The following is a 16,075-nucleotide window of genomic DNA, read 5'->3' on the forward strand; positions in this document are numbered from 1 at the left end:
TTGGAAGTCCAAGAAAGCTTAGAGAAACAAACAAACAAACACACACACACACAACACACACACACACACACACACACACACACACACACACACACACACACACACACAATTGCAGTGTCCCTGCAGACTACATTAGCCAGCACTGTAACCAACTGGCATGAGGGTGTGTGTCAGAAGGAGAGGTTGAGGGAACAAAGGTGGCAGGGAGTGGAAAGGAAAACTTGGCTATGAATGGGACAGAATATCGGGGAAATTGGATGACCATGCAGGGGGAGAGGGAGGAAGAGAGGCAGCATGCCCACAGAATAAGAATACAGTGCCAAATAGCTCACTGCATCAGCAGACAGCAGAAATTACTGTAAGGCTGGTATATGATCTGACTGCTTTCAAAAGTGACCCTGCCTCTGATAGACTAAAACCCACAACAAGATTGGAATAGGATGCGGGGGACATATTGGACAGATTGGCAGGAAATTGTAAGTAGGTGAAATATAAGAATAGGATTCATGTAGTTTGAATGGTAGCTACATTCTCTGCTTTGTTCATGTGACAATTGATGTGTCTACTGCATTTTAATCAGGTAAAACAAAGCAATTAGTGTGGATTACTGATGTCTGCAATTTACAGAGCTTGAGAAAGTTTTTGATTTAGTTTCAACTACATCTGCATGAACCTCCATTGAGTAACAAGAATTTTATGCAACTGACATTTGTATACTGACATATATTTTAATGCTATTACTTCAAACAGGACATCATCAGGACTTTGAAAAATTAAGAACTGAAATAGGAGTCAGGCACAGACATTTTATATTAACGAAATAGTTCCCAAAAGTTTCTAGTAGTAGTTTTCAGACCTTTAGTCCTGAGTAATCGAATATGGGTTAATGTTAAATATTTGCACAACTATTTTGGTTATGACATTGTACTGCTTGCTTCTGGTGAAGATGGGCTTTAGCAATGAACAGGAGACAGAAATGGTGCAAGTTAAGTATTAGAGTTTACTTAACAAATCAAATAATATATGACTGAAATAAATTACAACAAATGCATCAAAAAGAAAATAATACAAATTAAGAACAGTGAATATTATTATTTTAGCTGAGGGGTACTCAAAATCATGGGTCACCAGTGTCCTGACGAAGCCTGTCTCCACATGTGGAGCAGTTTACAAGGCATTGAAGTCTGCCTACCTTCCCCAACACTTCAGGAATGAGGCTTGACAATTCACAAAATTTCAACACCCTTGTAACACTGGAATCGGTATCAGCAAGGATGGCGGCAGATCTCCATCGAGACTAAGGGCTGCCATGATATCAGTATACGGATGAGGTACTTACTATTGCCTTGTAGAATAGCTCTGAAAGTACGATAATAGCTGAAAAGTTTGTGGGACAAAAGTTGCATGGGACAACAGGAGCTATAATATGAATTTGGTTTTTGTTGCTAGGTGGGGTCATGTAAGAGATATGAAGATCAACTTCGTTTTTTTTTTTTTTTTTTTTTTTTTTTTTTTTTTTTTTTTTTTTTTTTTTTTTTTAAAAGGGGTGCTACAGTTTGGTACTTATTTTCTGGTAGCAGGTATCGAGACAAATCCAACTATGTATAACAGTAAGGTCTTTGAAGATCAATGAAGGTCGTAAAGGTGGCATGAACATCCATTTACAGGTGTTTGAAGTGATGGCCATTGGCAATCAATGCAGTGCTGCAATCTTCTTATCATGAATTGAGTGGTATTCCTTATCACATTGCTGTGCTGTGATATGTGCACTTATCAACACAAGATTGCACAATTCTCTCTCACTTATCTTCACATGTAGTTGGAACGTCTTTGTAACAATGTCTTTTACGAATCCCCACAACGAGGGGGGCAGAGGTCAAATCTGGCGAACGAGTTGGCTATGACACATCTCATCCGCGTCCAATTCAATAATTTGGGAATTGTCTATGCAACTCATTTCTAGCCATCAGCGAAAAACGTGCCCGACATCCATTGTGTTAATACCACATTCTGTTCCTTGTTTCTAAAGGTATTTCTTCCTACAACAGTCCTAATGTTTCTTGCAGGAATGTGGTGCACTTCCTACCATTAAGATTTTCCTAAATGAAATAGAGGCCTTTAATTCTGTCCCCCAGAATCCCACATCATACTTTTCACCGACCATGGTTTTTGGCGTGCAACTCACCGCAGCCAACGTGGATTTTCAGTTGCCCAATAATGCATTTCCAGGGTTTGTGAATGTAGCCTCATCAGTAAATAAAATCAAATTAATAAATGTGTCATCCCTATGAATCTGAAGTTGAGCTCATCGGCACAATTCATTGCAATGCATACAATCCGTACCAGTTAGTTCTTGGTGGAGACTGATATGGTAAGGATGATATTTATGGCGATGCAGAACACAAACAACACTGCTCTGGCTCTTGCCAGATTCCCTTGTGATTTGACGCGAACTGACACAAGGATCTCAAACCACAGTGGCAAAAGTACCAATTTCCATTTCTTCATTAGTAACTTTCCTTTGCCGGATATGTTTCTGATGTGTTGAAGATACAGTAGTTTTCAATTTATTATACACATATTTAAATGTACGATGTGTAGGGTGAGTATGTTGAGAATATCATTCAGCATTTAAATCTCTAACTCTCACTGAATTTAGTTGGCAATCTCCATAAATTAGAAGTATACTGACTAGTTCTTCGAAGGAATACATCATTCACATTCGTTTGATTTGATGATACTAATCTTACCATTCCAATTAGTGTTGCATTGCGAAACCATTGAATGACGTTTACATGTCAATGGCATGTTCGATGGATATGCCATATTCAGTGAATATTTACTATTTGTATGATATACAAGAGAGAGTTGTCAGAGCATGTGCTTCGATAAGTGCTGAGGTGATAATGAATACCACTCAATCCATGACAAGAAGATTGCAGCATGCACTGATACCAATGGTCATCACTTCGAACACCTTCTGTAAATGGACATTCAAGCCACATTTTTGACCTTCAAAGACTTACTGTTACACATCACTGGATTTGTCTCAATAGCCGCTATCAGAAAATGAGTACCCAACTATAGCATACCATTTTTTTTCCTCAAAAAAGTTGATCTTCATATCTCTGACGCGACCCCACCCAGCAACAGAAAACCAATTTCATATTATGGCCGCTGTTGTCCCGTGCAACTTCTGTACCACGAATTTTCATGCTGCGATCATATTTTTGGAGTTATTCTAGGTGGCAATAGTTAGTGACTCACCCTGTATAACACACACATTGCCAAAATAGGCTGAACTGAAAGTAGCACACCACACATCTCACAGAGTGGTGGAAGTCTGAAACAAACATGACAGTGAAGAAACAATGACAGACAGGAAAAAATTAGTTTCCTCAAAGGAAAACAAAATCTTGACAAAAGATCGCAACGAGTGATGACAGTAAGTAAATTTGGCTCCACAGCCCTTCCGCAACATTATTATTCCTTTTTATTTATTTAACGTAACTGAAAGACAAACCCTAGTATTTTGTTTATCCCATTTCTAGTTCACTAAATACTGACACATAAACACTGTGTATCTGTGAGATTGGTATTGTTGTTTGTAGTGTTATAAGCAACTTTTAAGTATGTGACTGTTTTAAGCTGCTGCGTAAAATAATGTGTGTGTGTGTGTGTGTGTGTGTGTGTGTGTGTGTGTGTGTGTGTGTGTGTGTTGGGGGCGGGGCACCTAGTATGGCTGTCAACATTGTATTTTATGCTGACGGATCCGCCTCTTGTGACAACTAGTGGTCTGGTCAATTCCACGTTACAGAGGACTGTACATACTTTTTATCAGACAGTGTACAGAAAGTAAGATCATTGCTGTTTATCTACATTTTCATCATTTGTTATTAGTGGCCAATGTTCATTAAAAATCTGGACTGATGCTGTCCAGACTTTTTTTCTATTTTGTGATGACATCATTATTTAGAACAAAGAGTAACGTGTATGCTAAGTAAAATGTACACTTCCTTATTTCACATTACTACAATGTGTTATAGCGTTAAGACTCTCAGCACATACAACTGTTTGAAATGAGGTGGTTAGAGGAGTCTAGCCAAATTTCATGGCAGGCTCAGAGCTCATAAGGCTAGCTTGGACAGTTATTGCACTGAAAGCAGGGAACTGTAGTTTAACAGAAATTTCAGTGTTTCATTCAGCATCAGCCCTGAAACAATCAGTCAATGGTTTATTCAACTCCCAGCGATCTGCAAGAATTATTTCTGCCTCTTCCAAAACACTGTGCAAATATTTTTTTTCCCTTTTTTAAAAAGTGGGAATGGACATTTTACACACTTAGTAGAGTCAAATTTTAAAACTGAATAGTGCATTATGCGCCATACTTAATGAGTGTCACTCAGAAAATTTTCATCTCTTCATCTTGCTTTGGAAGACTACACTTAACTGTTGCTAAACACTAGATCGCGTGTTGAATGATACAACCGCAAAATGTGTGATATATATGGCTCAGGTATTTATACAACACAAAAAAAAAAGGAGCAGCTTCGTGAACCTGAATTGTATTATGTAAATAATCACGTACTTATTTCGACCGTGATGGAGAATCATCATCTGGGGTAGTCACTAAGCTACAAAATAAATCTCAGTGTTCATAAGTCGATCCCCCCAATTACGTCGTTTCTCTAGTGTACTTGAGGAAGATGGCTAGTTGTGGTTCTAAGAGAACTGATAAATAAAAGAAGAAGAATTGAAAACTATGAGTCTTTATAAGTTCTTCTTTTAAAATGTATCTGTAAATAATATGAACGTGGATAAATATATTTAAATTTCAAAGTTGTAGGTGTTCTTTGTGTTTTACTGTGAAAAATTCTGAAACAATTGTGAAAGCAATACAGTGTGGTAGATTACGATGTGGGTTTATGTCGATATTTTGGCTTCATGCTTCGGTACAATGAAACTAAATTACCTGCAATAAAATAAAAACATATATGTTGAAAATAGATTTTTCAAAATTGTTGCACATTTTTTTCTGAGATGTTCTCAAAAGTTACATTATTTTTATGCCTGAGCTTTGTGCCTATATCTTGCAGTTTATTCTTACAATTAACTACAGTGATGAGGCAACCATTATTACTTACATCTACACAGCGGAAGGATTTAAGAGATTCAGGAGAGTTCATTAACACTTTTTCATTTCAGCATTTGTACTCAGTGCAGCTCAAATAATTTTTAAGAGTTTTTATCTTTCCTCCCTCCACATGAGACACAGTGCTTAATAATTTGATTTGGAAGTAGTACTGGTTTCGTCCTGATCAAATCTAAATAATTAAAAAAACTCAAATTATTCTATTTTCTTAGTTTCTTCAAAAATGTGAGATCAACTGTACCTTTGCAGAAAAGCCATCCCTTATGTTTCTGTTATAGAGCAACAAACATAGTTACAGAGTAACAGTCTACAACTGTCTTGTGATTTTATGATTAAAATCCTGGCTAGTGCGCGCGCGCGGCGCGTGCATGTAACAAGTAGGAAACAGTAACAGCAGAATGGAACACACTGACTTAGTATTACTGGATGGCATCTGAGTAACGAGTCCATCATGACATTTCAACCCTGCCGAGGTTGATTGCTGGTGATGTGATTGCGAAGCGAAAAACACTAACAAATAACCATAAGCAAGCAAAGGCCATGCAGACCTCATGTACAGACAAATAGGGACTGGTCAGCATTGCAGCGGGTAAGCTGTAAAAGACAGCATGAAATCAGTAGAAAGGATCACTCGTGAGCTCCAATGTTCTTCCAGCAGTTCAGTTAGCACATTTTCCATGTTTAGGTAGTTTAAAAGAACAGAATATAATGGTTAAACAGCTCCTTATACGCCACACATTTCGGTAGCAAATGCTAAATGAGACTTGAGGTTGTGTAAAAAGCAACACCACTGGAAAGTGGACGATTGAAAAACTAGTAATTTGGAGCGATGAATCATTCTATATCCTGTGGCATCCACTGGAAAGGTTTGGCTTTGGTCATTGCATGGAGAACATTAACTGCTGTTATCAGTAAGGCCATCAGTGAAATGGTTAGTGTATGATGTCCCTATTTTGCTTAAGAAAACACTACATGCAGGAGGACATGAACAAATTTTACAGCACTGTGTACTGCATACAGCAGAGAAACAGTACGGAGATAACGCTTCATTGTGTCAACATGACAATGCACTTTGTCACAAAGCAGTAGCTGCGAGGCAATAATTGTGGACAATAACATTCCTGCAATGGACTTGTCTGCCAGTGCTCCTGACCTAAATCCAATGGAACACCTCTGGACTGTCGAACTCATTGCTGATCGCAGCCTCCAACATTACTACCTTCTGTGGTATTGACTCTTGTAAAAGAATGGGCTGCCATTCCTCCACAGATATTCAGACACCTCATTGAATGTGTCTCCTGCAAAGTTCATGGTGAAAGTTACACACACCTTCATTAATAGGTGTCTAGATAATTTTAGTCAGATAGAGCAGCATTTACTGTTCCCCGCAGACAACTCCCCCCCCCCCCCCCCCCCCACCCCCCCCCCCCCCCCCCCCCGAAAATAAGTAAGCAACAATGAATTTCTTATGAAATAAATCTCACTAGAAAAAGTTATCGGACTGCTTCATAAAACACCGTATTCTTTGATTAATGATCCGCAGTTAATTGTATAACTAGAAACAACACTTTTGAAGCACACCATACTGTGCAATACACAATCTAACAGACCCAGAAACACTTAATATTAAAGTGAGTACAGAGTTTGAGGAAAACATAAAATCTTTCATGTGTAGTGCATATGTTGAATATTTTGACAAAATACACACACATTTTAATAAATCAATGAATTGTGGTAGCTACAGGACATAAGTCTCGACATTATACATTTGGTAATGAAGAGCCTGCAGTATCAAGTACTGATAAAAAGCATAACTGCGTGACAGAATAATGTTGACAAAAAGTAAATAATGACAAGCAATAGAATATCTTTTCTTAAAAACTCAGGTACTAAGTGTCCCACTTAACATTATATAGGACAGTGAGTTTCAGTAGTCAAACGAACACCATTGTGGTCTTATTTCATGCAATAATACAAACAAAAGTATAATTTAGGGTGCTAAAGTACTCATTATTTAATAAAAAATTAAAATAAAAAACCAGCAACTGTGAGAAAGAATAAACAGCTCCTGACACTTCTGTGACAAATTTGAAGACTAACATTCATTTGTATCTAGCAATTTAAAAATATTGGGTCTTAATAGTGTTTTTCTCTGGCCACTAAGGGGCTAACAATATTTTCACAGACGTTTAAAATTACATCTGAAGTGGAATTTAACGCCACAATTAATGGATTGGTGGAAATATTAATTTCATGTCCAATTAATGGGGGGGGGGGGGGGGGGGGGGGGAAGAAGACAAAGGCTAACATGTAACATTTACGAAGAACTGTGCTAATAAATTTATTATTAGAACACCAAAGTATCCGTTAGGTCTGCCTATTTTACTTGTTTGTATTTTTGAGCGATCAGTTTGGTCTGGAGAATTATGATGTGTAACTGAAGAGTAACAGATAAGCAAGTTTTCTGTTTATACAATTTTACACTTTAAAAATTGAGTTCTTGGTTTTGTTATGGAAGACACAACTTTCCTTCTGAAAATATGGTCAACAACTTGCCTTGTTTAGTAGGAGTCTACTACGGAAGTAATCAAAATATGTAAGGAAAATAACATTAACTTGACTGCAAACTGAAATTTGGACATTAATTTTTTACTTAATGAAAGTAAGCAGGTCACACAAGATTTTTTATAATAGTAAACACAACTATTGATTACTATCGCATAACTGGACAAAACTCTTGAGAAAAATGTGAGCTAAAGATACAAGCACACTAACTATATGAAACACTGCTATAAGAGAACTACCTATACTTTACATAAAACTCTGAAGTGTTGCATACTTCTCTCTCTACAACATGATAATTTTATATACTACAGTGTTGTACATAAAATTATCTTGAGTTATTACATATTGGTATTAGAGGGGAGATAGGGAGGGGGGAGAGGGAGGGGGAGAGGGAGGGGGAGAGGGACAAACCCTCCAGGCAGCTTGCCAATACAGAATGTATATTTAAAGAGCAATATTAATTAAATATTTGATCAAAATGTGAACTGTGGTTGTCACTCTCATTCTTTAAAGTGGCAAATTGTAAATTTTTTGTCATGAGTCTAATCGTCTCTGTGCCTAGCAAAAACATTGTTAAGTACATAGTCAAGTTCTCATGCAATGAAACAACATTTCAGCACATCAGTATCAATAAGTAAGAGTTAGTACCTACAACAAGTTTAATACAAACATGCAATGGTCAGCACATACAAATGTTAAAACTAAACAACACAAAGCAACATGGAAATTTCACAATATATAGCAATAAGACAAGCATTCAGTAACAGGAAAAGCACAGCATGTATGAAAGAAAAGCAAGGGAAAAATTAATGCTAACTTAACAGGAAGTAGGATTGGGATGTATGCAAGCAACATTGTCAACTACTATCACCAGACTATTTTTGAAACACCACAAAAAGTTTTAGGTAAGAAGGAAATAAGCTGCTCATCAACTGAAAGCGGAGATGGCATTAGCTACCTAAGTATCTGTAGTTTGGCTAAGTTTCTGAAACACTTTCTCTTTAAGCTTGCCTGGAAGGATAGTAACTATAGAAAGGAACTGGGACTGAGCAGACAGCATACTACCTTTGCCTGAGAGGATCTATAGGGGTTTCTAAGGTCGCATGTTCGGCCCTGCCAGATGTTGAGATGGACGCAGACTTGATATGGCCCTTAGCCGATCGAACAGCTACCGGCAAGCTGTCTCCTGCCCCCAACGTGCTGTACAACACAAATAACCACTGCACTATTCGCTTTTGTAGCAAATTACTGATTTAGCTGCACACGGTATGTCATGGTGTAGGACAGAAAGATAGGCGTGTGGTGCTTAAAAATGAGAATAAGCTAAAATTGCAAGACTTGCAGCCAAGCAAAGTAACACATTACAAATGCAGAATTAGTAAGAACAGAATGAATCATGTTTATAACATAAAAATTGAGGAAATAAAGAGCTTTCAATAAATTATTGCTTGCATACATGTCCATGTTTCTGTCCTTCATGGAAAATGAATTTATCTTTATGTGCTGTTTAGTAATTATTTAAATGAAATTTATTAGTAGAACATATGAGCAATCATTAGCTGTTAGATAAAAACAACAAGAATGAACTTAATTTTTAAAAAGCAAATTAGAAGTGAGTAAATAATTATATCAACAATGAAACATAGTTAGCAAAAGAAGAGTTGTGTGCTTCTGACAATGCTGTCATGAAGCAACAGGCCAACTTCAAATGAACTGCCACATTCAAACATAATGTGAAATAAACAAACAGTATAATCCTCATTTTCCACAAAATGTCTCTTCATAATTGTCACACACACACACACACACACACACACACACACACACACACACACACACACACTTGCTAATACTTATTTGTCCAGTTCTAAACTTATTTTACTTGTGCATTTGAACTCCCAAATTTTGATGCAATTTCTTAAATCTAACATGCTCAACCATAACACTGTGAGCTGCAAGCTTTTTGTAATTTGCACTAGCACAAGTCAGTATTTCTTCGACTTTCTGAGAGCAGTATCAAAAAGTTCTTATACTGCTTAACTTAAGTGCTCCATATGAACTTTAGCATCACGGCCAATATAAAATGTTAACTATGATTACAATTAAACTTTCAAATGAAGCTTTCAAATGAAGCAGTGGTCTCTAACCACGATACACCAAACCAGCTTGCTAATTGTTGCACCTTGTTTCCATGGCACTAAGACAGTTTGCACTTAAATGCAATTTTACCCAATCAACTGATACAATGGAGGAATTATTGAGATTATACATGAAACACATTTAATTACGATATGATGGTTATAATGTGTAAATGATGTTATGGAAGGAGGACAAACACAGTAGGAAAGCCATGGCAAATGAGACTTCACAAATGTGAAGTGCATCAAACACAGTACCTAAATGTCGATTATTTTACTCTTTAAAAGATATGACTATTGTCACTGAATGAAATATACTAAATGCAGAGAATCATTTTTTACAATACAAATTTGTGTGAAGGCTGCAGAAAAAGAATTGCAAATACTTTAGGAGTGAAGGAGACCACTCCCCAAAAAGCAGAAGTGTTGAATCATTGACAGGTAAACACAAAAAATAAAGCTTTTGGAGTAATCCTTCGAGCCAGATCTCACGCACACGCACAAACTGACCTATGCCCCTGCGTGGCACTGGCAGAACTAACGATGCAGGTGGGCAGGCTGGAATGGGGTTTGTGTCAGTTGGGGTGAGTTTTGTGCTGGTTGGGGTGGGTAAAGGGGGACAGAGTCAGAAAAGTTGGCAGTGGATGACTAGTAGCTTGGAGGAAGCCAGTTAGGAGTGAAGGCAGGAAGAGGTAGCAGACACACAATGCAAAGCTGTTGGAGCCAGTGAAGAGCAGTGCATGCTGAAGGTGACATTGGGACACAAACTGGGAGGGGGTGACAAGACAGAGGAAAGTGAAACTCAGCCTGGGTTACCGGCAATTGAGGCCAGGATCATTATCGGAGTGAAGGAGGCTTTGCAAGGGTAACTCCCATCTGCATAGTTCAGAGAAGCTGGATGTGGAGGGCAGGACACAGACAACTCGAGCTGTGGAACAGCCACTGAAACTGAGCATGTTATGCTTAGCTGCATGTTGTGGCACCAGGTGGCTAACTTGGTTCTAAGCAACAGTTTGGCAGCAGCCATTCGCTGTGGTGGACAGCTGGTTGGTACATACACGGACATAACTTTGGTTGTCTATCACGACACAGTGAAATGAGGGGCATCCTATCCGCGATGCTTCCCACCCTTCCAAAGTGGTGTGCCATCACCCACCCAACCTTCAAAACATTCTAGTCGACCCCTATGACTCTCTCACTCCTAACCCTTTGCCACAGGGATCATACCTCTGTGGAAACCACAGGTGCAACACCCAACCATCCACTGACCAAGCACTTCCTACTCCAGTCCTGTCACAGCCTTATACTACCCCATCAGTGGCACGGCCCACTGTGAAAGCAGCCATGTAATATATCATATCTCCAGCAAACACTGCAGAACTTTTTGTCAGTATGACTATCAACCAGCTGTCCACGAGACAAACTGTAGCCCTGAACAGTGTTGACCACCTGGTGGCACATCATGTAGCCAAGTGTAACATGCCCAATTTAAGTGGCTGATCCACAACCTGGGCATCTGGATCCTTCCGTTGACGACCTACTTCTCTAAACTATGCAGATGGTAGTCATCCTTGCCATAAATCCATCGCTATCATAACAAACCTGGCCTTAATTTCCTGTAGCCCACTTTCTCCATGCCTTCCACCCAACAGTTTCCCCTTCCTCCGTTCTGTCACTCTCTCCCAATTCACATCCCCACATCAACATCAGTGTGCGCTGCTCCACACTGGCTCTGACAACCTTGTGTCAGAGGCCTAGCCTGTGCACCTGCCACCCCTCCCTCCCACATCCCAACAACCCCTCCTCTCAAAACCTGTCCACCTGCCGAAATGGAGCAGTAGCACTGTTTGCCCTGCTAGCACCATGTAGGGGCAGTGCGCATGTGTGTGCACGGTTGTGAGATCGAGCTCAAAAAAGTATTACTCTTATTTTTAAAGTCAACAAGTTTTCTTCCTTTTTTGTGTGTGCCTGATGATGTTTCTGCTTTTTGATGAGTGGTGATCTTTACTCCTAAGGTATTTACACTCTGCCAGAACAAAAGTAAACTGACTGGCAATGACGGTTTCCTGCCAGAATGTACTTCAGCACAAATTAAAAAAAGAAAAACAAATTATTTCAATAAATGGTGGGAAGAGTACGTTCAACACTTAATGCAACACTTAATCCTTCTTGAAAGGGAATAATTTCATCCTTTAATGTTACTAGTCATTTTAAGTTGAATGCTAAGGCTGCCTCTGCAAAATAGTTTTATTTGTTCCCCCATAAACAAATCAATCCATATTTTGCAGTAGTGAACCTTAACATCTGATATAGTGCTACATTGCAAATACATAGATAACTTGTAAGGAGTTTTTCCATCTCTGATGGTTTAACGTATCAATAGTGTACTCCTTACTTATAGTGGGCTTGTGTAACTCTCTAAGCTGAGCATGCCTTTTTTTTGTGGATGGAATGTTGCCTTGCTGTACAATGGTAACAATGCCCCAAAATGGCAGTGGTCATGTACCATCCCTGTGTGGGCTCACAGAGTTGTTGGGCTTCAGCATGGAGCAGTCACATTATGGACAAATCGTATGAAGAATTTGCTAGAAAGTGTAATTAAGAGTTAAAAGTGTTAATTAGTTATTTCCTGGAAGGGCGTGTGGAATTAGTTATGGGATTTATGGCTGAATCTGCATTGTGTGTGTCTCTTTGAATCAGTAATTTTCATGGAGGAACGTACTGACAACAGAACATAAAATGAAAAGGCTTCTGTGATCAGTTAATGTTAACTGATGTGGAAGTGTGACGTAACTATGGTTACTTCAGTAAGGAAGTGACGGACCTAACAGCTGACACAAGACTTTATGAGTCAGGCATTGTTAGATTAGTGTTTTACATGCTGAAGGGACAATAAAATAAATTAATTTCTCTTGTACTGTAATTATTTCAAAGTGACATTTTCCATTTTTCAATTGCACAACTTTAATATTTGGAAAATATGAGAATTATGTGTTTTAAATAGGCACGCAGTCAGGTTTAATTTGTGACGAAGCATGTTCTCTAAGTAAAGCTCCCATACTCGGGGCATGGTGGAGATACTAAATAAAGATTATGAAGTGAAGTCCATTGCACTGGAACCCTATGATCCAAGATTCTTTCAAAATAACTGCTCACCAATCAGAAGGTATTGTTCTCATAACAGACACAAATAATGTATGGATGACGTGCGGAAGTATGGCAATCCACGAAGTGAATAAAGCAACCACCTTGGAAAAGAATGTGGTCAACAAGGAAAAGAAAAAGTATGTCTTAAATCTTATGAGGCATTTTACATACCTGAAGGAGCAGAAATGTTTTTTAGGGAACTGTTGAAAATAATCAAAAGATTTCCACTTTAGTATTGCTGTAGGCAGTATTTTGTGTTTTATTTCAACAGCATTTGTAGCTATTCTGTACTTCTGCTTATCAAACTTTTATGGAAATATGATACTAAGGTGTTGTTATAGTAAATTATTATATTTCTATATTTTATAGAACATAATTGGGTTTTAACTTTTCCTGAGGATTATGATAACGTACACACAAAATCCACTTCCTAGTATTTGTGAGCAATAATACAGTTTCATTTACAGTATACAAACCCACTGAACAGTGTTGTGTTGTGTTCTATCTAAAACTTGGTGGCTGTGCCGAGAAAGCTTCTGATATCGATTAAGGCCATCTGATTTTAATCGAAGTAGCTACTCCCATCAGTCACTGTTCATAGTTATTCCATTTGTGTTGTTAGCTGTTTGTTTTAAGTAAAAGCATTTTGTTTTTCTGTCGCAGTTTTATGATAGAGAATAGTATGAGCAGCCACAACAAGGCTCCTTCAAAGACAGAGAAGTAAAAAATCTCAAGAAAATTGATACTTATCAAAGAACACACATTGCACTTGCATGAAATTTAAATATACCATGTCCAAACTGAATACCATCTGGAATACAACATTCAATTTTGAAAAATGCAGATACTGGTAAAAAAAAAGAAGGGGGGGGGGGGGGCGGAGGGGGGCAAGCTGCTTGAAACGTATGGAGCTGGAAGAAATTATGAAGAACTGGTTTCCGGCAGCATATGCATCCAATATACCGGTGGGAAAAAAAAAAAAAAAAGTGCTGAAGGTGGCTAACATACTCTGAATTGAGGATTTCTCTGCAATTAACATGTGGATCGGCAGCTTTAAGAAGCACTAGAAATTGGTCTACAAAACTATATATGGGGAAGAAAATAAAGTGAATATAAAAACTGTCAGTGACACTGGTATGTTAACAGAGCTTACACAACACTATGAACCAAAGGACATCTTCAAACATCAATGAAAGATGTCTCTTCTTCCATGTTCTTTCAAGTAAAACAGTTTGCCTTCAAAGGTGAAATTGCTGTGGGGGGAAATATCGTTAAGTTTGCCCTTACAGTAATTTTAGGCATCAGCGCTGATGGTTTTGAAAAGTTGAAACACTTTGTGACTGGCACAGTTGTAGCCCTCTGATTTGGCCATTATCCTTGCTTTTAAAATACACAGTAGAAAATCTATTGTGCAGAAGATGTTAACTCTGTATTCATGAAACTGGAAAGCATCCAGAAAAAGTTCACCATCAGAAGTTAAAACAGATTAGGATTCTGGTTTTTATGGTGAAAAGTAGGTTTTTCATTAAATAAAAAAATAAAATAAAAGAATTTTACAAAAGTGCCCTTATGCCAAATCTACACAAGATTGATGGTTTCCGACTAAACGACAACAATTAATAAGCAGCTCACAGATGTCTTATGAACTATGAGCTTAAAAGGTTATTTCCCACCATTTTCATTTTCAGAACTCCTTTGAAAAGTATGGAAGAAGAGAGTCACTGTAGCTTACTATGTACATTTATAATCAACTTTTCAATGTGAATGTACACTAAAAGTCTATTGATGGGCATTATTTTTTTATTATTGTTGTATATACAAGCAATGACCTATGTAAAACTATGCAGCATAGCCCTGCATTCACAGTCTCAGACAAACTATACACTCTTTTTCAGCTGAGTACAAATCAACTTAGGATGTGTGTGTGTGTGTGTGTGTGTGTGTGTGTGTGTGTGTGTGTGTGTGTGTTTTGCTGGGTAATGATTACACAATTGTTCAGATATGTCTGATTTCACTCAGAGTTACATATTTGATAGTATAAAAACTTTTATATACATTTCTTAATATGCACCTGAAAAACCAACACAAAATATCTTCAGATGTATTGCTTTCTGCTTCATATACCTGTGTCACAGTTCAAAGTGCATATGACATCTGAAAGAAGCAGACTATCTGAGAAGGTTATTAATGGATCTGCATGCATTAACTATGGAAGAAATGTTTTTCCAACATCTTTACATGTATTCTGAGCATTCTTGTTATTTTCTCCCACACACTGCTACAGCTCATAAGTCAAGTCATTCATCATACAAAAATTTTGTTCTCCAACTCATGAATTGAGCGAGAATTTATTTCAAATGGAGAGTGAAAACTTAACATGCCATTACCAAAACCACTGACATCTTCACAAAATGAAGAGATATCTAAACAGAATCTATGAACCATTGCATGCAACGAGACATTCCAAAAAATTCCTGTTTTAGCAGATGCCAAAAGGATGCACAACACATGAGTATGCTGTTGTAATGCAAAATGTTAGTAAATAATAAGGGTACAAGAAAAAACTGTCTTAAGCAGCTACACACACACACAACACACATACATACACACACATAAAGAGAGAAAAAAGAAATGACCTATATACGAGTAGCTAAATATTTCTCCATGCTACCTTTACCATAGATTTTTCTTTTCTTTTTCTTTTTTTTTTTTAATTGTCTCATTCAGCTACTGAGTGACAACCACTTAATATTCACCATAAATGACTCTGAAAATAGGTCTACCACCACAACACGAAAAAACAAGATTACTTGTATTACTACATTACTATTTGTCTCGGCATTTAGTGTGAACCCTTTTTCGACCTCGGTCCTTATGCTATGAAAGTTTTTCAAAATCAACCAATTCCGGGGCTTCTAATCCATCAAAAAAGGACTGTGTACAAGGCTTGTCAAGAAAGAAACAAGACTTGATGGTGCAAATTTGTGTATTTAGTAAATATGTTCTATGAATGGCAGTTACCTTCAAAATAAGAGCCCTTTGAGACTACACACATCTGTATTTTATGCTGCAG

At 37.8% G+C, this 16,075-nt stretch overlaps 1 protein-coding gene across 45 annotated transcripts in view; it reads right to left on the reverse strand.

Moving 5' to 3' along the window:
• Window positions 1-16,075, reverse strand: part of LOC126363857 (serine/threonine-protein kinase MARK2-like) — a 284,053-nt gene that overhangs the window by 42,148 nt on the left and 225,830 nt on the right. For 27 of the 45 annotated variants that reach the window (XM_050008028.1, XM_050008025.1, XM_050008023.1 and 24 more), the window contains one exon: window positions 8,783-8,917. The exons of the other annotated variants lie outside the window; for them this stretch is intronic. In XM_050008028.1, coding sequence (XP_049863985.1) covers window positions 8,783-8,917 — 135 coding nt within the window. The remainder of the gene's footprint in view (window positions 1-8,782; window positions 8,918-16,075) is intronic. 45 annotated transcript variants of the gene reach the window in all.

This window comes from Schistocerca gregaria, chromosome 1, assembly GCF_023897955.1.
Source record: "Schistocerca gregaria isolate iqSchGreg1 chromosome 1, iqSchGreg1.2, whole genome shotgun sequence".
In the NCBI taxonomy this organism is placed as follows: domain Eukaryota; kingdom Metazoa; phylum Arthropoda; class Insecta; order Orthoptera; family Acrididae; genus Schistocerca; species Schistocerca gregaria.